The 22,689-nt window shown below is 43.5% G+C and overlaps 1 protein-coding gene across 7 annotated transcripts in view; it reads right to left on the reverse strand.

The window, feature by feature from the left end:
- The window catches only part of Eps8 (epidermal growth factor receptor pathway substrate 8), a 167,165-nt gene that overhangs the window by 12,472 nt on the left and 132,004 nt on the right, over positions 1-22,689 (reverse strand). For all 7 annotated transcript variants that reach the window (XM_060384327.1, XM_060384322.1, XM_060384328.1 and 4 more), the window contains 5 exons: positions 21,940-22,088; positions 18,803-18,986; positions 14,710-14,843; positions 10,395-10,503; positions 9,441-9,584 (listed from right to left, as the gene is read on the reverse strand). In XM_060384327.1, the coding sequence (XP_060240310.1) occupies positions 9,441-9,584; positions 10,395-10,503; positions 14,710-14,843; positions 18,803-18,986; positions 21,940-22,088 (720 nt within the window). The remainder of the gene's footprint in view (positions 1-9,440; positions 9,585-10,394; positions 10,504-14,709; positions 14,844-18,802; positions 18,987-21,939; positions 22,089-22,689) is intronic.

A 22,689-nucleotide genomic window follows, 5' to 3' on the forward strand; every position in this document is an offset into this window, starting at 1 on the left:
GTGCACGCGCGCATGTGTGAACTTAGGCTGGAAAAATAAGGTACAAATTGACGGAACATCATTGGATATTTATCTGTAAAGTTATCTGCGCTGCTCACTCCTAAATGACTGTAGGTTTGTGTATGTACACTTTTAATCCAGTATGATATAATAGTTATTGAAACCATCCCATAAGTACTCTACATAGTTGCTTAAAGTCAATGTCTGAATTTAAAGAGTGAAAAGCTCAAACAGAGGACAAACACTATCATAACATATGCCAAGAAAAGTAAGTGTGGGTTTGAACTTACACACGACTATGGTACCTTAAAAACGCTGATTATTTTACAATTGAAGTGAATAATAATTTCAGTGGTGTTGGAAATCAGTCACATTAAGTACTTGCTCCTTGTATTACGTACAGGCTACAGTCAAAGGTCTTTCGTTCTGTTTACAAGGAGTTTGTTACAGAGCAATGTGTTAATCTAGTAAAAAAAAAAGGGGGGGGGCTGTGCTTTTAGAATAAGGAAGTAAGTTTAGATTGTTGTTATTAACCTTGTCAAGGTACAGCCTTTTTAAAACCATCTTACTGCTAATTTATTCACATTAGAAAATTTCTTTGTTAAAAATGGGGATATATTGGGTGGATGATTTTAAGGAAAAAGGCACAATCTGGCTAGGGATGCAGCTCGGTGGTAGAGCATTTGCCTAACATGCATATGGCTCTGATTCCACCCCCAGGCCCATGAAAAAGAAAAAAGAAGGGAAAGGCATAGGAGGGGAAAGGGAAGAAGGAAGGAGAGGCATCTGAGTAGGCATTTCTATTTTAAAAGGAAGATGTGGTAAACTACACAATTGGGCCATGATAAAACATTATTTGTGTGTATTTCATATTTAACACAATATCAAAAACTTTAAATATACATGAAACAATCTATCTAACAGATAACTATGTGTCAAAGACACCAAGTCCTCAGCAGGCGCATCTTTGCAGAATGAAAGATGCAAAGTTACGATTGAAGTGACTTTTAAATACTGCACCAATTTCGATGACAATTTAAGGTTAGCTGATGAAATTCAAAAGACAGCCTTTTGGAAATCTGGGTCTTGCATTAGGGCAGTATTTACTTTTCACTTCTAAGTTGGCCCAAATATAAGGCAATCCGGATTTTTAAGAGCGTCCTCCTGGATTTCCACAGAGGTCAAAACCATACAAACACACACCACACACTAAAATTAAATTATCACTCCCAAGCAACACGCCGGCCACCGAGGTGCTTTCTTAGGAGGAGAACTCGGCACCTGGAAAGCAGGGTGTGAAAGAACCCTTGGCCTCTGGTGCTGTTTCTCAAAGGCTGTGACTCATCCACCAGCGGACGGAAAGTGGTAGGAAGGGTAACGCGGTTTTGTGTGCCCACAAAACTGAAAGAGAGCTAGATAGTGTTGCTAGATAGTGAGGGGAGGAAAGCAATGAAGAGAGACCGTGAGGAAGAGATGGGACATGGATGAGTGATGGCCACAAAGATACGCGTGAGAGGAACAGATTTCCGATCCTCCCAGTGTCGGGTCCTGGAGACGCTTGTATTATATTCAGTGATGATGGGTCACAAAGCGTAGCCATATCGTTACAAACCCCATGAGAGAGTTCACTTATATTTGGGCCAAAAAAAAAAAAAATCTAAAGCAATCAAAACATAGCAAACATCACAAAAGTACTACTTAGCACACACCAAAAACACGTAATAATATATATGTTTGATCCCCAGGCAAGTGTGTCCATTGCATTTAACTTCACGATGGTTTAATGAAATCATGTCAATGTTTCAAACGTGCCAGGATTTAAATGAGTGTTTTTAAATCCTAGGCCAATGACAACAACAACAACAAAATGCTATAAGCTCTGGCTGCCACAAGATGACTAATTTTTTTTCTGCTTCCATAAAAACAAGAACAGCTAGTGTTTTTTCTGTCTGTGGAAGACTACCAGGAGAAGCTTAGAACACCATAACATTGTCACCGTCACGTCCAGAGACGGGCTCAGCACGTGTTCTGGTATCAGTTCACTCACTGCTGCACGAGGCAACAGAGCCAGAACCAACAGGCCTCAGTCAACAACAGGCCAAAAACTTCAGCCCAAATGGAAGCTTCCAAGCCGCTGAAAGACATTTTTCATGATTTATTTTTATGATTTATGAATATATAAATTATATTTACTTGCATCTCTCCCTCTCCATCCAGTCTTCTCTACCTGCTCCACGCCTTCAACCCCTGACCAGAAAAGGGAAAGACGACCAGATCCTCAAGCCAGTGTGACTCCTTCTGAGAGTCACCGGATTGGTCCTTTGAACCTGTCCTACATTGCTCCCAACATCTCTGCTCCTCTCTCCCTGCTGCCCAGTGCCTGCTCTTCTCTCACGTTCCTACGCTTGGCTCTTCCTCTTGGAGGCCCAATGATTCCCAAGACACCTCAAGTGATAGAGGACTTTCTTGAGCATAGCTCATTTTATTGTGCCCCAAGGAGGCTGAGGGTCCAATCTCACGAGAAACCTTGGCATGGGCCTTTCCCAGGAATTACTGCTAAATTCCCACATCTCCACAAGCCTCTCAGCTTAGGGCACAGTGAGCAGGTGCATCACCTGGTATGGACCCACTTTTGTAAAACACTGTTGCTTCCTGAGTCCTATCCATCACCTGTCACAAATGGCAAGCTCCGCTGTACACAAAACACCTTTATGTCTTTCTCTGAAAGAAGTCAGAATGACTCTGCCTCAAAAGAAATGTACTTTCCTTCTGACAATTAAGCTGGGGGTGAGTCACTTTTCTTTAGGAATCAAAACTGAGTAAAAAGTCTCAAGCATTAAAGAGATTAAGAGGTAAACACCCTGAGTCATACAAATTCCTGCTTCAGGGAGGAAATTATGCAAGTAAAACCGAACAAAGCCACTGCCAGAGAACTGTTCTTGAAATTTTGCACTACACTGAATTGCACTTTCTTTTTCCCTTGAAATTTGGCCTCTGAAATTGTGCAATGAAAACAGCACAGCTGGAAGATTTGGAGGGTGTTAAGTCCAGAAACTGAATCCAAAAAAATTATAGGAGAAAGAATTGCCAGGAGGGAACGGATGTGAGTTACCTCTGACAGCTCGCCAAGTAACTGCTATTAGGAGATGGAGAAAACCACATCAGATGAGAAAATTAACACAGGAGATGGAATTGAAAAAAAAAATATCAATTATAATTTACATCAAATAACAGAAAACATGAGCAAACTGTTTTGTTTTTTTTTTTTTTTGACAGCAAAATTACCTGCCCACAAGTCAGCCAGCAAAGGAGTTTGCAAGCACATAGCTAATTCCCACCGCTCTCTACCCATCTTCTAGCTGAACAGACAGAGTGAAGAGCAGTTAGAATATCCCGCCTCTATGCACCAAAGCATTATGGGAAGATATTAAGATTCAGGTTCATCTTACTGACAGCTTATTAGGAATCCACTCAGGGCCAAACATATAGACGTAGAAAAATTGTGGTTACGAGGACTGTGTGGTAAGCACGGAAAAGAGGGCGGTGCAGGTCCCATGACACGAAGCAGCAGATGTGGAGTGTGAACAAATAGAAAAACCGAATGTGAGGTAGGAGGGTCACACTTGGTACTGGCGAATGAGAGTCGGGTTTGATGAATGAGCAGATTATGGTTTCTCTTATGGGGGGATGGGTAGCTGTGTGAAGTGATATGTTCATTCTTTTACTTTTGTGATTTTACTTTACTGTCTGTGTACTTTTAACATTGTGTGTGTGTGTGCGCACGTGCGTGTGCTTACATGCATATTCAACAAAAATGATAGCCATCCTTGTTTAAAACCCCCGTTTCTAACTAATGGAACAAGGTCCTCTATAAATAAGTGATAGCAACCTTTAAACAGAGGAGGAAAAGGAAGCTGAAGAATATGAAGGTGATGTTAGCAAGGTGGCCATTCTCTGTCTAGCAGTATTTCAACATTTGGATCGAGTTTTACCAGGCATGAATAAGAAGGGCTAAAATCAATACTTTGGGTAGTTTAACAGTCACCTCTAGAAAATACTGACACCTGCAGTTTAAGGCTATTTAATATGAATATGCGGGATAAGAGAATTTTATGACTTCTTCTTGTACACAGCCAAGCACATGGGAATGGAGAAAAAAAATTCTCTAAAAGGAACACAGCTGGCTATGCGACAGAACCAAGGCAAGAATCCCCTTCAAGCAACATCAGCATTTTCCAACAACTCCACAATAGCCAAGAAACAGAGAGGAAGGGGAGGGAGTGGATTCAAAAGACTTGACAATGGTTGGACACTGGCCATTATTTGATATTTTTCCCCTCTTGGTGGTATAAGAAAAACTACAGAAATAATAAGCATCTAAATTCAGCATGGACTGGACCTAAGCCCCCTACACAGATGTAGCTGATGGGCAGCTCAGATGGCATACGGGTTCCCTAAGGGGAACAGGGGCTGACTCTGATATGGACTCTGTTGCCTCCTTTTCAATCACTTTCCCCTGGCAGGGTGGTAGGCCACAGGGGAAGAGGATGGGCTCAGTCCCGATGCCACTTGAAATGGAGGGTGGGTGGGGTTTCCCCTTCTCTGAGGAGTAGGGCTGGGGGGACAAGGAAAACAGAGAGGGAAGGTGGAACCAGGAGGAGAGGGGGGAGGGGCTACAACTGGGATGTAAAACAAATAAATAAAAATTAAAATTGAAAAAAAAAGAGAAATTGGGATGAGATGAAAGTAAGGGACTAAGAACAAAGTGCTCACAAGTATGTGTTGCATAGATGTGTAGAAATATCACACTAAACACAAATGATACATAAAGTTGATACTTATTTAAAATATTAAAAAATAAAATATAATTTTAAATAAAGATAAAAATGGAATGACCAGATGGTGCACTTAAACATTTCATAACACATATAGGTTGAACCAATAGTTCTTAAAACTAGAGAAAAGAAATTCTCAAGTGTTCATACGAACAAACTTCTCAAGGATTAAAAAAATCTTGTCAAGAAAAAACAAACAAACAATACACACACACACACATTCTTTAGCCCAGCTGTGGGTGTATTAGAAATAAGATCGGGGAGGAAGTCATTTCTGTTCCTGACACAGTAGGGGATTCATGGGAAACAGTCATTCCAGGAGATGACCAGTGCTAGCCTGGGAATCAAGTAAAAAAAAAAATGTTTTTTTAGACTTTATGAGGCAGTAGGTTCTGGATGGAAAGGACAGGGTCATCTGGGGACGAGCAGATAAGACAGCAGAGCCCTGGAGTGTTCAACACAGAAGGCCAGGCCTCTTTTCTGTGTCTATCAAAAGCATTTTCTCCTCTGCTGTGATCTCACTGAAACACACACATATATGTACACACTCACATATTCACACACACACACATACACACATGAGCACAACACACACTCACGTGCACACACATACTCACAGGCCCAACACCACATGCGTGCACACACACACACACACACACACACACACTTGTGTAAATTCTCAATCACACCTCTTCTCTTTTATTTTTAAATGCTGACAAAGCCATAGCGGGGCAGGGGGCGGGAGGGCACATTGGTGGGAATCTGCCTTTGGAGAACTGTTAAAAATCACTCCAAACGTGAGGAGGGATAAATAGCCTCGTCCCCCAGGGACTGCAGGTGGCAGCTCAACAACTATGCCATGCTGCTCCAGGTGTGAGGTGCCCTGCCACCAGAACAGAATCCCAGACAAAAGGTGTGTAACAGCAGGCAGTGCTGCCCTGGAGCCTTCGCTAGGACCTGCTCCCAGAATCCTTCAGGACAAGAAAAGGAAGGGGATGAAAATGAGAACTAAGACTGTGTCCATTTAAAAAACACCCAGTGAGTGAAAGAAGCCACAGAGAAGCAGTTCATGTCCAGTTCCTGCTGCTCACAGAATGCCCATATTCGAGTCCTTGCATAATATATACTGTTTCCCTGAAGTATTAAAAAAAAGAAGAAGAAGAAGAAAAGAAAAGAAAGAATAGGCCCAAAAACTGTCATTCTAAGAATGATGACTGGGCAGATGGGCTGTTCTTGCCCCAGTGTTTGGAGAGGTATTCTGAGCTATGTCCCTGTAAATATTCTCACAAAAGAGATGACATCCTTTCCTAAAGCTTCCCCTGGAGTAACAGTGTATCAGCACACCAGCTCCTGGGTCCACAAGGCGATCGTCATCCTGGCTTCATGCTGAGTAAGTCTGGACTACTCATTTCTCCTGTGCCCAAGTTCGGTATGTGACATGTACCTACTTCATCCAGGGACTTCAATGACACTCTGTGTTGAGGACAAATGTTAGACCCACAAGTGGCACTGCCCATTGGCTTTGCCTGTTTCTCTGCCCCTATGAGGCCAGCCTAAGTGGTCACTTGGTATGTCTTCTGCTGTGGTATAGCACAGAAATCTATACGCTGCAGCTCAAGCCGGCCCAGTGCTCACTTTGTAGTATAGACTGGCCTCAAATTCCAGAAATCCCCCTGCTTCAGCCTCCCACGTGTAGCATTGATGGCTTACATGTCCCCACATCTTGCTTTACATCACTGGGTTTCTATAGAGGGACAGGAAGTCATTGCTCTTTGTGCCAAGGAAAGGACAAAGCCACAGTGACCCGGAGACAGGTGTGCTGCAGCTTTCTGCATGGTAAGTCACTGGGTGTTGGCCGTCCACTCTTCTTATCAAGATCAGGACCCGAACAAATACATCAGGATGAATGGACAGCAAGGAGGGTAAGACGTGAACTGGAAGACACTTGACTTGTGCATGGTGAGAGGCTGAGCCCCCTTGACTTCTACCAATGTGTGATGGGATCTTGTCATTCTGAATGCGGGTCTTCTCAGAGAAAGGTCTCTGTGACGCTGTTGTAAGATAGAGTTGACTGGGGTATGTTGCTGGGGGTTTTCTTTCCCACCCTACTCTACTGCTCTATTCAGAACCATTACAAGATCATCAAGGACAGGAATCCCTTGAGAGCAATGGTGGTGTCACAGCAGGCAGGTGAGCACACAGTGGTGTCATGGCAGCCCAGAGCGTCCAGATGTTAAAGGGACAGACAGTTTTCAGTATATTTCAAAGGGAGGTCCTCACCCTAAACTCGACACATACAAAGAGGTAGGAGGAGGGGAAAGCAGAGGGTGGAGGAAAAGGAGAGAGAGGTGGAGAGCGAGGGAGTGAAGGGGACAGCACACACCCACAAGCACTCTTCCACACACATTTCTACAGAGAGATTGTGGAAAAGTTCAAAAGGCAAACAGCCAAAACATGCAAACTTCCACAGCGACCACAAGTCTCTGTTTACACAAAGTTTCAACATAGACGCCTGGAACTCGGGAATACTTAAAAAACAAACTCTTGGTTGCGCCAAAGTTGATACAAATGCAAGATGAGGCTGAGTGAAGGAACAAAATCAGGCAGAGCGGGTGTGTGTGTGAGTGTTCTCTCCACATACTCAGTTTGCCTGTGCTGTGCAGTAATCATTTGGGTTTGGGTTAGCCAGAGGCAAGCTTGAAACAGGAAAGCCAACACAGCTTGGGGCAGGAGTCATAGCTACAAAAGTAAAAGGCAACAGGGAAAAGCAAGCAGGTCAAGACTTCAGACTCCTTCTTAGGGAGTCTCATTGGGGACAGAGACTCAGAATGCACACTATTTGCAAGTTTAATTAAGTTACTTTATCTGTGCCTAGGAACCATGCACACAAAGAAAATTAAGTTTGAGTAATTGCCTTTAGTAAGACAACCTTAGAATCTCTCGGATCCGTTTGCCCATGTGGCCGGAGGACCGCCTTCATAAAGGACATGCTAGTTAAAAATCCTCACTTCTCAAAGGGCAAATATTCCTTCTTGGGACTTGAGGCACGCATTTCAAGCATATATGAAAAACTTTCAGAAAAGAAAGCAGAGGATTGGCACTTCCAGAGAGAAGCCTTAAATCATCATTCCAGGTGACCACATCTCACACTTAGAAATATAGGAACTTAGGGAAAGAAAGAGGCACAGAAAACTAAGGTAGAAAAATTCACTGCAAAAAAAAAAAAATAAAAATAAAAAAAAATTCCATTGGTAGCACTGCACACCGTACCTTGAATAATTCAAATTCCTTCTTTGGCATCAAAAGCTATTGACAAATGATTGGCATAAGTAATTACATAAGTCATGTCAGGAAAAAAGGACAAGAAAAAAAAGGAAAACAAAGCAAGCACAGCAAACAGATTTCTACTGTCTGACATCACTCTACAGCACCGAGGTGCAAAACACACCAATGTTTGGTCTTCCTTTTGAGGCAAAGCTGTTCCTGAACTTACTTTGCCCAAGATGACATCGAATTCCTGATGCTCCTGCCTCTACATGCCAAGCGCTGGGAAGATACATATTCGTTTCCGCACACGGTGATAACAATTCTTTATGCCACACATTTGCTTGGCTCGCGGCTTCTAATCGAGCGAAATCCCTCTTGGAAGGAGCAAGGGTCTGCTCTAGCCTTGAGTGTCACAAGGACTTCTGAGTGTTCAGATACCTCAGTGTGGTAGGCAAGACAATGAAGTCCATCTAAGGCCTGGACACTTTGTCTCATTCAGGCCTAGACCAACAATGAACTGCTTCATGGTATGTCCCTCACAGCTAATACATGATGATGCTCATGAAATCAAAATAAAAATGGAGCCGTGAACGGTACCTTTCTCAAGATTGAAAATTAAGGCTTCTTCCTAAGAAGCCACCCAGGATCAGAGGTTGTGCATGGAGAGGTCATCTGTTCTAGCTCTATTGCAGGCCCTCACTCCAGAAAGCCAGCTCAAGTGAATGCAGTTACCATAACAGATGAACTGACCAGGCCTCTGAAATCCTGAAACAATGGTGTGTGTGTGTGTGTGTGTGTGTGTGTGTGTGTGTGTGTATGAGCCTCAGGAAGTCTTCAGTGATCAGACAAAGGATCTGTCCTGTCTTATTTACATCATAGATACATGTAACCTTAACATAAAGAAAGGAAAAACACTATAGCAGCTGGACATATATTCATCCATGTGTTAAGGCATGCCAAGTGTGAACTGAAGGCTACCCAGAGACTGAACATTCAATAGACTCTGAAGGAAAAGGCTGTAAACGATGGAGTTGTACCCTCCTCTCAGTCTCATGGCCACATCGATGGGCAAAGAGAAAAAAAAAACTATATTTGTCAGAAATATTATAAATTGGTATAAAAAAGCATCCTTCACAGAACTTATTGCTAGACAGTTTAACAGTCTCCTTAGGAAATGAAACAGAAAAACAGGAATAACTTTCTTCTGTCTCCAGATTGCTTTCAGTTGTTCTAAAAAGTATAACCAGTTCAACCTCAAAGGGATTAACACACAAAAGGTACTTAATTCGTGCTCATAGGAATCTGTAAATATTTACTTTTGCCCAGAACCCAAGTTACCTGTATGGTATGTGTGTATGGGGGGTCAGCACGCCCCACTCCAGATTCTGGGGGTCTCACGATATCCAGAATGTTATTTGGCACAAACCCAGAGTCTCCACTGGCATTCCGAACTTTCCACCATTGTTTTCTGTCATCAAGTATCTGTCATTTTACAATGAACAAAAGAGCAATTCCTATGAGAAAACCCACTCAGGGACAATGTTCAACTTTTCTCAATTTCAGTCTAGAAAAGTCTTTTCTTACTTCTGATAATAAACTAAGTGTAAACATATGAGTGGCTGAATTTCTGAGAAATTACACTGACTTGCAATTATTGATATTTGCATAAAATAGGTACTATAAAGAATCTACCCCAAATATGTACTATGTCCCCCAAATGTACCTGCCTCATTTGAGGTACTCAAAGGGCAAAAAGATGGCCATGAAAGGTTATATTGTTTCCATTTGTGGAACAGAAAGGTAAAATATATGAAAACTATTTTTAGCAAAATGTATTGCATATATTCAAGGAAACTACACCCTGAGAAACACTACTCTCAATATATCACCAAATGGAGTACAGTGAGATTTGTGCAAGGATTCTCCAGAGAAAGAGGTGATGCTTTCTTTGGTTAGACTATCATGATTCAGCTCCACTGAATTTATAACTAGCCTTTGTTCTAAAATGAATAAATCACAGAAGAAAGAAAGGACAACCAGGTAAGCCAAGAAATCCACTTCCCTCTTCCGCCATGTTTTAGGCATCTCTTTCTTGAACGTGCACCACTATTCTGGGGGATGATAAATTAGGTAGCTAACACTTCTAAAGAGATACAGATTCCCAGGATGTACTCTGTACAAAGAAACCAAAAAAGTCGATTTCTTGACCTCAGTGTCTCACCCAGAATGTTATTTTAGAAGAAAACAGAAAATTTACTTTCTTAGAGGAATAAGAGCGTGAAAATCAATTACCTCTAAAACATCATCCTTCAGAACTGAGAGTTCGCTGCTGTTCCTCGCCACAAAGTCATACTTGGATTTGGCGTATTTCTTGGGTTGTGTTTTGACCGAGTCATAATTTCTATAAAAAGAAAGGAAGAACTCTGTCATCCCACTAGTTCTTCTAAAGCCTGTGAACAGAAGTAAACACGAGGGCCAGTCCATCCCAGTCAGAAAGCCTCCTCACACTTAGATACTGTAATTTTACACAAAGTGAGGCATGAAAAGAACCATGGGGTTCTTGCTATTAAAAAGAACCAACTGTGGCTGGAGAGATGGCTCAGCAGTGCAGAGAGGGCATGGCTCCTGCAGAGGCCTTGAGTTCCATCCGTCGTTACCCACGCCGGGGCTAACAACCACCTGTAACTCCAGCTTCAGGGTATCGGATATCTCTGGCCTCCATCTGGCACACATACGTGGGTGGGCGGGATGGGCACAGACACATAAATAAACGGTTTTTGTTTTGTTTTATTTTTAGAACAAACTATTGCTCATACAAAAGAAAATTCCAAGGGTAGTTGGTACTGAGCCAAATCTAGACTCTAGACCTTTAAGTTGTCTGTTAAATACACATATTAAGGTCAGGCATGGTGTATGCCTAGAATCCCAGCCTGTGAAGAGGCTGAGATGAGAGGATCAGGAGTTCAATGTCATCCTGGACTACACATCAAGTTTGAGGTCAGCCATGTAAGATTCTACCTCAAAAAGAATGAAAAGGGAGTGTAGGTGAGACAGTGAAAAGGATGAGCGGACAGACCATGAAAGGAGAAGACTGTGAAATTAAAGGAGACTGAAGACAATGCCCGAGTATAACTTCAGTTATATGTTGATTTCACTAATTCAAGTAACACGTCATTACAGACACATTAAAAATTATGTCTAGGGACCATTAAAAAAAAAAAAAAGGACCCTGGTTCAGTTAACAAGAGCACAAAGGAAGGTATCCACCAAGTACACACACAGCAACCTTCTCAAGCAAAGCAAAGAAAAAAAACACAATTTCCAATTTACTATAAGCTTTTAAAACTATAATAACTGATGTATGGGCCCTATTTTTAAAAGGATATTTTCTTTGAAAAACCAAATTCTGTTTTTTGGTTTTTTTTTTTTTATGGTCAGTGCAAAAGACTTTTATTATTTTTTTAAATCCTTTTCTTTTTCTCAAATATATTTTGACACGAATTTTACATTTTACTTTTTTATTTAAGAAGTAGTAAATTTTGGACGTTCAATGCTTCAGAGATGGTGATGAACCCTTTTGGAGACTAAATTTAAGGTGACAATATAGTGGACATGTCTCCAAAAAGAACTTGGGATTGTAGGACTTGAACTTAGAAACAAGGTCAACACTGGAGATAGAAATCTGGGTGACACTGTGTTCAGAGATAATCACTTAAATTATGACAGAAAAAACACCGTTTATCAAGAAAAAGGATGTGGACAAAGAAATAGTAACGGACTTCACAATGTATTTAGCATTACTTTTTTTACCCCGTGCAATGAAACTTCATGCATCAACTAGCATTCTTATTCCCTTAACACCTGGCGCAGCGTTTCAACTATAAAACGATAACGCTGAGTTATCTGAATGATTTTATTCCCTGACCTCCTCCGATCACATTTCTACGTTTCCTCACACATCTCTAGGAAGAAATCAATGGACGGAGGCCAACGGTGGACATTCACGCTGGTTCTCTGGCATGCTGACAGACCTGGGCCCTCAGAGGCCAGCTGTGGACACAGGTAGCCCCTTATCACGGGTCTGCGGTATCTCCCAGACTCATTCCATCGGATACGGGGGACCAGGACAAAGGAAGCCTTGTAAGCTTCGACAACTACCAGTCACCTGACCATATTAAAACACAAAGTGAAATGATTTCAGTAATTACTGTGCAGTGTACGTTTTTGTTTCGGTTTTAAGGTCTCACAGAGTAGTGCACAGTGGTGTAGAAGTCACTACCTGGCCCAGGGTTGCCCCAAACTCATCTGGACCCCCTTGTCTCAGACTCCTCAATGCCGGGACTACAGCCGTGAACCATAACACCCGGCTTCTGATATTAATTTGTTTCGAATCATCATAGCCTATGGCCTGCTGTTCTTGGATTCTACATCTCCACCTGCACTGGCTAGATTGTTCTGCCGCTAGCTAACATATATTTATAGTATATTCAGATTATAACTGGGGAATAAAGAGATCTACACACCCCAAAAGTAAGGATAATAGTAATTTCAGTTCGTTCCTTCCCACCAACCCCATTTGCAAAAGAGCCACCACATATAAGGGGGAGTAGATTATAGTCTAAGAAAGAACAGAAAACTTCCTGCAACATGAGTGTCTGTGTCTATCTAAATCAGTCTGCTGAAAAGCTCTAACCAACCATGGCAGTACATACGGAAAGACAGTAGCCACAGAGGAGCCGCGATGGACCAGGTAAAGAATTTACAGATGGTCAGCTACCGGGTGATCTTGGGTGTCCTGACAGATGCCATTGCTCAGCTGTGATCACTATAAACTGGGATGGTTGGCAGTGGCTGATGTCCCTCATTACAGAGAAAAATGTGTCACTACGGCAAAAGCTATCGGAAGGTCCAAATCTGATATGATACACACACGGATCTTGAATTTACTTTTATGATTACAGGCAATTGTTTCTACATGGGAGAAATGCCATAGGTGTTGAGTGTTCACTCATCATTTGTTCAAATCGCCCCCTCCATGCCAGGAGGTGGGCTTGTTTACCTTTGAGAGTCTGTGATTGGCTGCTAAGCTCATGTGACGGGCTAGACAGAGAAACCCTGAGATTACTGCTGCTTCCACACCTGCTCTGGAGCGTTGCTGTTTTTGGTTTTTCTTTGAGATAAGGTCTCATTATGTAGCCATGGTGAATCTGGTACTGATCATGTATCCCAGACCAGCACTGAACTCAGTGCCATTATCAAAGGCAAATTTGGAATTTAATCATAATGCTAATCCTTAACATTCATCAAATTCTCATCCCTGCTACAGACTTTTGAATTTACATTTTATTTCATTAAGTTTTAGTAACAGTACTACTTCAACTTTCTAAGTCAATTTTGAAATACATGGCTGAATGAATAAATCAAAGACAAAGTCCTTTTAAAGCCTACAAAGATCATACAGAATAAGATAAGCTTTTAAAAGACACCAACACATGCTACCCCAGTCAAGGGTAGAAGCTAAACCATGGGTAATGCTCTACCTTGCAGACTCAGGGAACTTGCAGCCAGGTAAAGACTGAAATGATGGAGCCAGTCATTTAGCCTTTACGTTTGTTTTTAGTCTTTGGTAGATATAGAAAAAAGTAGCAATTGTTTCCCTTATAGGATACTGAGCTGGCTGACATGAACTTAGTAGCTGGCTCTTTGATCACCTCCCCCTGAGGAGGGATCAGCCGTACCAGTCAACAGAGGAGGACAAAGAAGCCAGTACTGATGAGGCCTGATAGACTATGGTCAGATGGAAGGGGAGGAGGACCTACCCTATCATTGGACTGGGGGAGGGGCATAAGAGAAGAAGAGGGAGGGAAGGTGGGATTGGGAGGGGGTGGGGGATTACAGCTGGGATACAAAGTGAACAAACTCTAACTAATAAAAAAATGAAAAAATAAAAAGGATACTGAGCTGGGAAACTCTGTAAAAAACTCGTTGTCATGGGAGTGAGTGCGGGTCAGTGATGGCTGCGACATGGGTGCAGAGGTCAGTCCTCAGCTTCCACTGTGTTTGACACAGGCTCTCTTGTCCCTCGCTGTACACAAGGCTAGCTGGCATTCCAGCGTCAGGGGATCCTCCTGTCTACGCCTGCCCTCTCACTGAAGGAGCTCTGTACTTGCAGACACATGCTAATGTGTCAGGCTTCCCTGAATTCTGGGGATCAGAATCTAAACCCTTGTGCCTGTGCAGCAAACACTTAACTTGCTGAGCCACGTCCCCAGCCTGGGGAAGCTCTTTAGAGACTCTCTGGTAGAAACTAAGGGAACCTCCCGCAAAGCTCAGAGATAATTCTTTCCTCCTACTGTGCGACCACTTTTAAAATAGCAGGAGTCGTCCAGTGGGATTTACACTACAGACTGGAGGTGCTGACTCTCCAACCCATCAAAGCCAGTTCATTAACAGACAAAGCCTTTATAGAACAAAGCAAGCCATGTCCCCTTTCCCCCACACCTCTACTCCCACCCTCAACCCCCATCACCCTACCCCAACCCACTCCCATTAGCCTAAGTCACCCTTGGCTATCCACAGTGCCCCACACGGCTCTGCTGGGTATTACCTATCTACATGGCGGTTGGGCGTTGACTTGAAAGCCATGGCGGCCTCCCCTTGGTCCAGATGTGGCCCTCTGCTGTACATGCTATTGTTGAATGCATACCCATCAGCTGGAGGATAATCGGAAGCACTGGAATGCTGGAAGACAGAAGTACATTGGCATGTCACCAAGCGCTGCTGGCACGAGTTCCCTGTCCACCATCCAGAACCCTCCTCTGAACTTTGACCGGCTCCCACTGTCATGGGAATGACCATTGTGTGATTAGGCTGTGACTCGGGGGATTCATTTCTGTCATTAGTGTACAGGGTAAATCTTAATTCTGAAAATATAAAAATGGAAAGCTCTTTCTTGTCAGTAATAAATGATTTTGATCTTAGAGTTTAACACTGTGAACAATGAAATTAGAGGATGACCTTTAACCTTTTCTCCCTAGGAAATAAAGAACACATTTACCACTCCTGTGGAGTAAATAGCATCACATGAAATTCTTTGTTCTGTATTATAATGGAATCATATCACTCAACTTATTTTTTTTTTTTTCATTTTTAAAAAGTACCCCAAACACCATTCTAAAATTGTTACAAATGGCTTGTACTGCTATCAGGGTCACTATAACAGAAAATAGATAACATAAAAAATTTTGACCTTGCTGGTCAAGAGTCTAGGGGAAGATAATTCTGTAATCATTTCTTTTCTGTGGTTGACACTACTTAGATCTACTGGTTGCTACTGAGGAAGAGTTGAAGTGACCCTTGAGCATGGTGGCTTTAACACCATGGTGGCCCCATGCTTAGACTAGATGGAAAACCACCCAAAAGGTCACCTCCAGATTTCACACTGTTTCTGTATGAAAGAAAATGTGGGGGTGTGTGCCAGATGCTGAGGTGGGTGAATTTCCTGGAGCCTCCACTCGTGATGGACTCAAACTCTCTGACCCTGGGAAGGTTTGGGCCACATCTAAGCTGGACAGTCACAACAGCCAATTCTGATGAAAAGACTTGTAAGAATAAGGCAGTGTCTCCAGTGGACCCGTGTGGAAGTCAAAACTCACAATTAGACCACTCCCCAAGTCCACTAATAGGGGAGGTTCTCCTCTCTCAGCCACCATTGTTACTACCATCTCATTGGCGGCTGTTGGAGCTACCACCGGGGCATTAGCCATGAGTCATACTGGGCAGACTGCTCAGACCCTGAATAATCATTTAGCCAATGTAGCTCATGCCTTAGTTGTACATAAAGGAATTAATGCTCAACTAAAAGGAAGCTTGATGGTGTTCAATCAGAGGATTGACCTCGTGCAGGAGCAAATTGATACCCTATGGCAAATCGCTCAACTTGGCTGTCAATGAAAATATGCTGGACTTTGAGTCACTAGCATATAACATGAGAATTTTTCCTGTGCTGCAAATCTGTCTAAACATTTGTCGAGCTATATTTTAGGTTATTGGACTGGAGAATTCGATACTACGATAGAGCAACTGAGAGTGGCCATTGTCACAGTAAATTCTACCAGAGAGGACGCAGGATTAGCCACAGGATTATCAACATGGATTGCTGCAGCTATGAATCATCTGAAGGAATGGGCGGGCATGGGAGCGTTAGCAGGCCTTCTGGTGTTGGTCTCCTTGGTTTGCCTGTGGTATATATGCAAGATTAGAGTCTCACAACAGTGTGATGCAGCCATGATCATTCAGGCCTTTACAGCCATTGAAGCAGGACATTCTCCCCAAGCATGGTTGGATACCATAAAAAGCTAAAATGTTACGCTCAGGATGCGAGGCTAAGCACTGCACTCAGGGTCAGCCGCTTTCAACCCAGAGAAGAGCATGTCTGATTGCATGCGGGTTGATGCCCCAGGTCTCGCCTCTGAGAAAAAGGTATCGGACGGGTCTGATGCTCTTTGGGTGGATGACACCTAAATGAACATCAGTACAAAGTCCCAATTTATTTCTAATATCAGAGATCAGACCTCTACTCTTGCCTGATGCGTCTAAAACAAAAAGGGGGAACTGTAGAGAGCTGCGGAATGCTATGCCTTAAAGATGGAGCTGGTTTCCGCCTTCCACCTTCCCGATGGTGAGTGCTCTCCGTCACGAACAATTCCACATTTGGCTAAGGCTGAGGATCTGGCTTGCTTCCATATATGTGGACCTATCTGCATTGCCCACATGGCACGCCTGGGTTGGCTACCAAGAGGCTATTTAAGCTGTGGGCTGGCTTTCCCCAGGGTCCAAGGATTGTTCAAGGTTCCTGAATAAACTGCATTGAAAAAAAAAAAAAAGATACCAACCCGGAGCATACATACAGATCCTTACAAACAAAAACAAATGTTTGCCAGCCATTTAAACACCTAGGACCCATCAACTCCACTAATCCTTTCCTTGAGAACCAGCAGAGATGCAGAATCCAATTAGGTAATTAAAAAAAAAAAATCAAAGGCTTAAACAACTGGAGCCGCAAATTGCTAGTAATTTCCACCTTTTGCCTATTTCTTAGACAACACAGTTTTTGGCCAGTGGGAAATCATGGGTCCTGAGCCATGCCAAGGGGGAGATGATCAAGGGTCAAATGACTCAGTCCACAGTCAGGATGAGGCTGCTGAAGGTTAGAGGAAGTTGATAGAGTCACCCACACTTGTCACTCCTCGCCACCTACGCCTTTCAATTCTAAACAAAGTCACCAGATCCTGAATTGCTCAAGCCTTGCTCTAAGGGCATTTATCACAGTAGCAATAAAATACAATGAAGCCTCTCTCTTCACAATGATCACGCTGTCTTGGGCACTTTAAGTCGTCATCAACTGTGCTCTTTTCCCGAAAAATCTCCACCTGGTGGGCATCCTTCGTTGCATTCTCTTAAGTTTCTGAGTGGCCACTTAAATCACAGAGTGGAAAATATTCTACAGCAGGAAGACAACAGCTCATGACAGGGGAGGACAGCCCTCAACAAGTCCTCTTTTAAAAATTATGTGTTCAGACTAGACAGACTCACACACTCACATACTGTCCCCTCTTTAAACACAGATCTTTGTGAAAGGACTCACAAAGGTGTGAATTTCTAGGGTACACGTTTCTCAGTGTCATGTTTTCTAGTGTACAGTAAGAGTGCCATATGATGGGCACTTCCATGACTAAACAACAGCTGTAACCAAGGCAACATCAAATGAATTACCATTTCCTGTGTGTGTATGTATGTGTGTGTGTGTGTGTGTGTATGTGTGTATGTCTGTTCCCCCACCCCCACCCCAGTACAGTTGCTCTCTAAATGGGAGGAAAATTCACACTCAAGAGGTCTGAACTATCAAACCCAGGTAGGGACAGAGGCTACCCAGACATATGAGGTCATCGACACCAGGCATCTGGAGGAAAGGCCAGGAAAGTATGTAGCTAAACTTCCTCTTCATGTTGCCAGAGGGAAAATAGTCACGTTCACAGAAAGAGGACTTCAAAGAATTATGTTAGTTTTAGTTGTAAAAATTCTGGATTGCAACAGATTGCTTTTAGAGAAAAATTTGTACTCAGAAGACTGACATCCATACAAACCTTGTTCCTCTATACATTTAGGAAGACTAGAACAGGAGGAGAGAAAGGGAGGACAATGGAAGCATTAACTACAGTGTCAGGGAGACAGAGGAAGGTAGAATAGAAGTAGAGAGAAGAGAACAGTTGGATGAGGGGAGGGAAGGAAGGAAGGGAAGAAAAGAGGGAGCAAAGGAAGGAGGAAGGAAGGAGGTGGGATTATGGTACTCATGAAAAACTTCTTAGAATCAATCAACAGGATCTAGGTTCAGGGAACTGCCTTCAGGGTCTGAAGATGTGAAAGGAAACAGGAATGAGGATAAACAGTTCTTCTGGGCAAGCCCCTGACAGACAAACGGGTCAAAGGGGACTGAGGAACAGAACAGGGTGGAGGGGGAGTCAGCTGGGACAGAAGAGAAGGTCCGAGCAACCATCATAAGCACACGGAACTGCCAAGCGAGCACGCAGGACTGCAGGAGATGGTTACATTTAGTCACTGGTTCTAAAGGGCCTTCGGTGAGCGATGGCTCCCAGTGACCGTGACACCACCCATGGAAACCAAATATGATGGACGCTGACCTCTGTGGACAGTCTCTTGCTATCCTGTTTGCGCTGGTGCTCTGCCACGTTGGCCACGGACTCAGCCAGCTGATACATGTCTGGCTCTGTGGGCGCGCCCATGAAGTTCAGCATTGGGGGCTCCCAGCCGTTGCGGAACCTCGGAACGTAAGGTGGGATGAACTGTTCTTTCGGCCATTCTGCCCTGTAGGACAAAATCAGGTTTATAGGATGGATAATGTGCTCTCGGTCACAATTCCCTTCTATACAGAAACAACTCTCATTTCTCAGGAGAGGAAAGGACACCCAATTATGCCAGTGGCTCAAACACATTAAATGAAAGAGTGATTCGACTCTGCAGCATAAAGCTGAAGCTTCCGTGTTTCAGTCTTAGGTCTTCCTAAAGCCTGAAGCTCAGCATGGGTGCGGGGTTTTTTAACAGCTGTGCATGAGACTAGAAATGCAGTCAGCGATTAAAGCATGGGCCTCAGTGGCATCTGAAATACTTTCCAGTTTTCACCTCCTCCTTTCGGGCCCTTCAAGTGTGAACAAGATGGGGCTATCTTTGAAAACAGAACCATCCAGGACTGTTTAGAAGGTTCATGACTGTTTTGAACTGCAAAGTTTCCTAAAATGAAGCAGATGGCCAACTTCAGAAATTAAAAATAGCAGCTTCATTTTAAGGAGAAAAGTCAACCAAGGTATGGTCACTGCCGACGCCCAGTCATCCGACAATGGCCACTTTACACAAGCTCTCCGTCCATCTCTGATCACAGAAGTGGCTACCGCAGAGATGACAGCTTGGCTTTTCTGCTGTGCTCCCGGTGCCATGGGGTGATGCATTCATATGCGATGGGTCTGCTATGATGAAATGGGCACCAACTATGTGGGGCCTTCTTGATCCTTTCCACTTTCATGTGCTTTTGAATCCCATACTCATCGCCTAATACCCTTAACCAGGATCTGAAGTGACCCCTGCCCTATGTTAAATGGTAACTATAGATCTCCTTTCGATGCAGCTATTTAAACCATCATTAAATTTTCTGATTTTGTGGTAGGACTCAAAACAAAGTCACTGAAAATCCCAGGCTATTTTTACATTCTATAAGATGTGACAGATATAATAAGCCTTACTGGGAAAAGTCTCGGTTTTTCATTAACATCAGAACCAGCATAAATCTAACATTTTACAAATATGTTTAAGTTGCTTTAAATAGGGGCCAGAAAGATGGCTCAGAAGCCAAGAACACTGGCCATTCTGCCTGATGACACAGGTTTAATTCCTAGCACCCATATATAACTCCAGTTCCAGGGAATCTAATACCTCCTTCTGGTCTCTGTAAGTACCAGGAATATAGATTTGATGCATAGATATTCTAAATAAGCACACAAGTAAATACAGAGAGTATTGACAACATGAAAAACAGCGTGTAGCACTTTAAGGAATTCCATTTTGGTAAAACAGGGTACAAATTATATTCCAACATGCACAGCACCAAAGTCCAGCAAGTAAGTGGGATTGTCTAGTGTGTGTTTCAACAAAAGAAAAAAGTGATGAAGTGGCCCACATCTTTAGACCACCCTCTAGGGGTGATAAGGACAAAGCTCCAGAGACTAATTGCTAAGCAGTGACTACGCTGGGTTATTTGCTTTGTACAGGAAAAGAAAAAGCCTTGGTCAAATAAAGTGTGCCAAAGGGGTGTGTCACACGAAGCTGGACATGGGTGTATGATGAACGTGGCTTGGCAGGTGTCACCTTTCGCTCGCAGTTTGCCCTTCCTAATCTCTTTACTGACAGATGATGATTCAAAGCTCAGGCCCACATCTCTTTTCCAACGAGTGATGTCTCCCACCCCAGAGAGCGCTGATTACTACGGGGCCTGTGCTATAACATTAATACTCACGGGGCTCCTCTACCCGTGGCTACTGTTGTCCCGAGCCACAGTGGACCCAGCTGGCAGACTGGTCTCTAAAAACAGTTACATGGTAGTGCATTACTGTAATCCTAGCACCTTGGGAGGCTGAGGCAAGTTCAAGACTAGCCTGGGTGGGTAAATCAGCAACTTAGCAAAAACCTGTCTCAAAGTCAGACAGAGAAAGAAGGGGGATGGGGGGAGGGGAAACATAGACCCGACTATGCCATACTCTTTGTTCACAATGTTGGTCACTTGCCAGGGCCTTCAGGACCTGGTCGTTAACACGGCTGCAGAGCCTTCCTAGCCAAACCTGCTTACCTCTGGATGGCCCCCTCACACTATTCTTCTTCCAACCTTTCTCCACACACCTGCTACCCAAAGTTCCCCTCCCTCACCTGCAAACCCTCACTGCCTCTTGTCGTCTTTTGTGCTTCTGCGGCAACCGCTCCATACTTAGAGAAACTCTACATATCCCGCAGAAAGGTCACTTACAAGGGGATTATGAGCCCTCACCCTGCCTGCAGCTGTCACTCAAGATGCTGTGTGACTTTAGGCCAGTGAGTTGACCTTTCCGAGGCTTCTTTCTTCATCTGGGAAGCAGGAATACCAACAGTATCTCTACAGACGAACACAGCATGTGCTGTGTGCCTGTAGGTGTGTGTGTGTATCTGTGTGTGTGTGTGCATACACACTTATTCCTACTTGGATTGTTAGCTGTTGGCTTGAAATGCCAGCTCTTCCCTGAGAAACAGGTACCCCCTTCTCTCCATCCTCTTCCTTCACTTCACCATGTAAATGGGTCATGGCCTACTTATGTCCCACCCTTTGCTCCCGCGCACATCATACTTCCTTTATTTTTAACTTTAATTTTATTTTGCTTTTAATTTTAATTTTTAAAATTACATTTATTTAGTCAACTCATGTCTGTGTGTTGGGGGTGGGGTACACATGCCTTGGCATGCATCTAGGGGTCATGGCACAGCTATGTTGAGTCAGTCCTTCTACCACACAGGTCTTCGAGGATGCAACTCAGGCTGTCGGGCTCGGCAGCGAGCACCTCTATGTGCTGAGCCAACTCGCCGGCCCGAGTCAAGAATAAGCTTTTCGGTGACATCAGCTTCTCCACCCCATAACACGTAGCTCTTTGCACAGAATCTTACACAAACGTCTCACTGTTTTTTTGTGCAACAGACAGTGCTCACAGCATCACGGGTTCTAAATGTTGAGCTCTCATGAGCTTACCTGACTTTTATCCAAGTCTCACCCAGCGACATCCACAGCTGCCGCTCTTCCGAGGTGACCGTGTAATTTAGGAAATCAACTGTATCTTTAGTCAACAGGGGGCTGAGTACCGAACTGGCCAGTTCAGGACCACCTGTTGCCTGGACCACCTAGACGGAGAACAAAGCAAGAAAATGATTGTTTGCACACTCTTGAAATTTAAGCACAAAAACCAGTTCCCAAACTAAGCACTATTTCTGTATGTTCAGATTAAAATGTGACGTATTGCATAGAGTGAAAAAACGGTTTCTCAAACTGACTTATCCAGAATGAGGGTGAATTAATGTAAAAAGGTAATAGTTTAAGGAGATCTATCATAGCACCAACATACTGGCACAGGCATCTATTACCTTCCCAGCAAAATACTAATGGCTGTGCAGAGGCCGCTTCTCTGCTGACTTAACCATATGTTATTATGCCAACATGGAAAACTATGGATCCGGAATGAATGCTGTTGAGAGGAAGAGACCTCGCTGAGCAGTTCATACTTTGCCTGTCAAAATGTATAAAACTGAAAAGGACCTGGCGGGGGTGGTGTTGCAGGGAGAACACGGGAGGGGAGAGGAGGGAGAAGGGAGAGGAGGGGAGAGGAAGAAGGAGAGGAGGAGAGGAAAAATAACAAGTGGTACCCCCACGCCCCAGAATACAATTCTGGTATATTTCCCTGATTTGATATGGACAATTTAATGGTCAATGGGAAACAGGTGCACA

The sequence above is a fragment of the Meriones unguiculatus genome, chromosome 5, assembly GCF_030254825.1.
Source record: "Meriones unguiculatus strain TT.TT164.6M chromosome 5, Bangor_MerUng_6.1, whole genome shotgun sequence".
Taxonomy (NCBI): Eukaryota; Metazoa; Chordata; class Mammalia; order Rodentia; family Muridae; genus Meriones; species Meriones unguiculatus.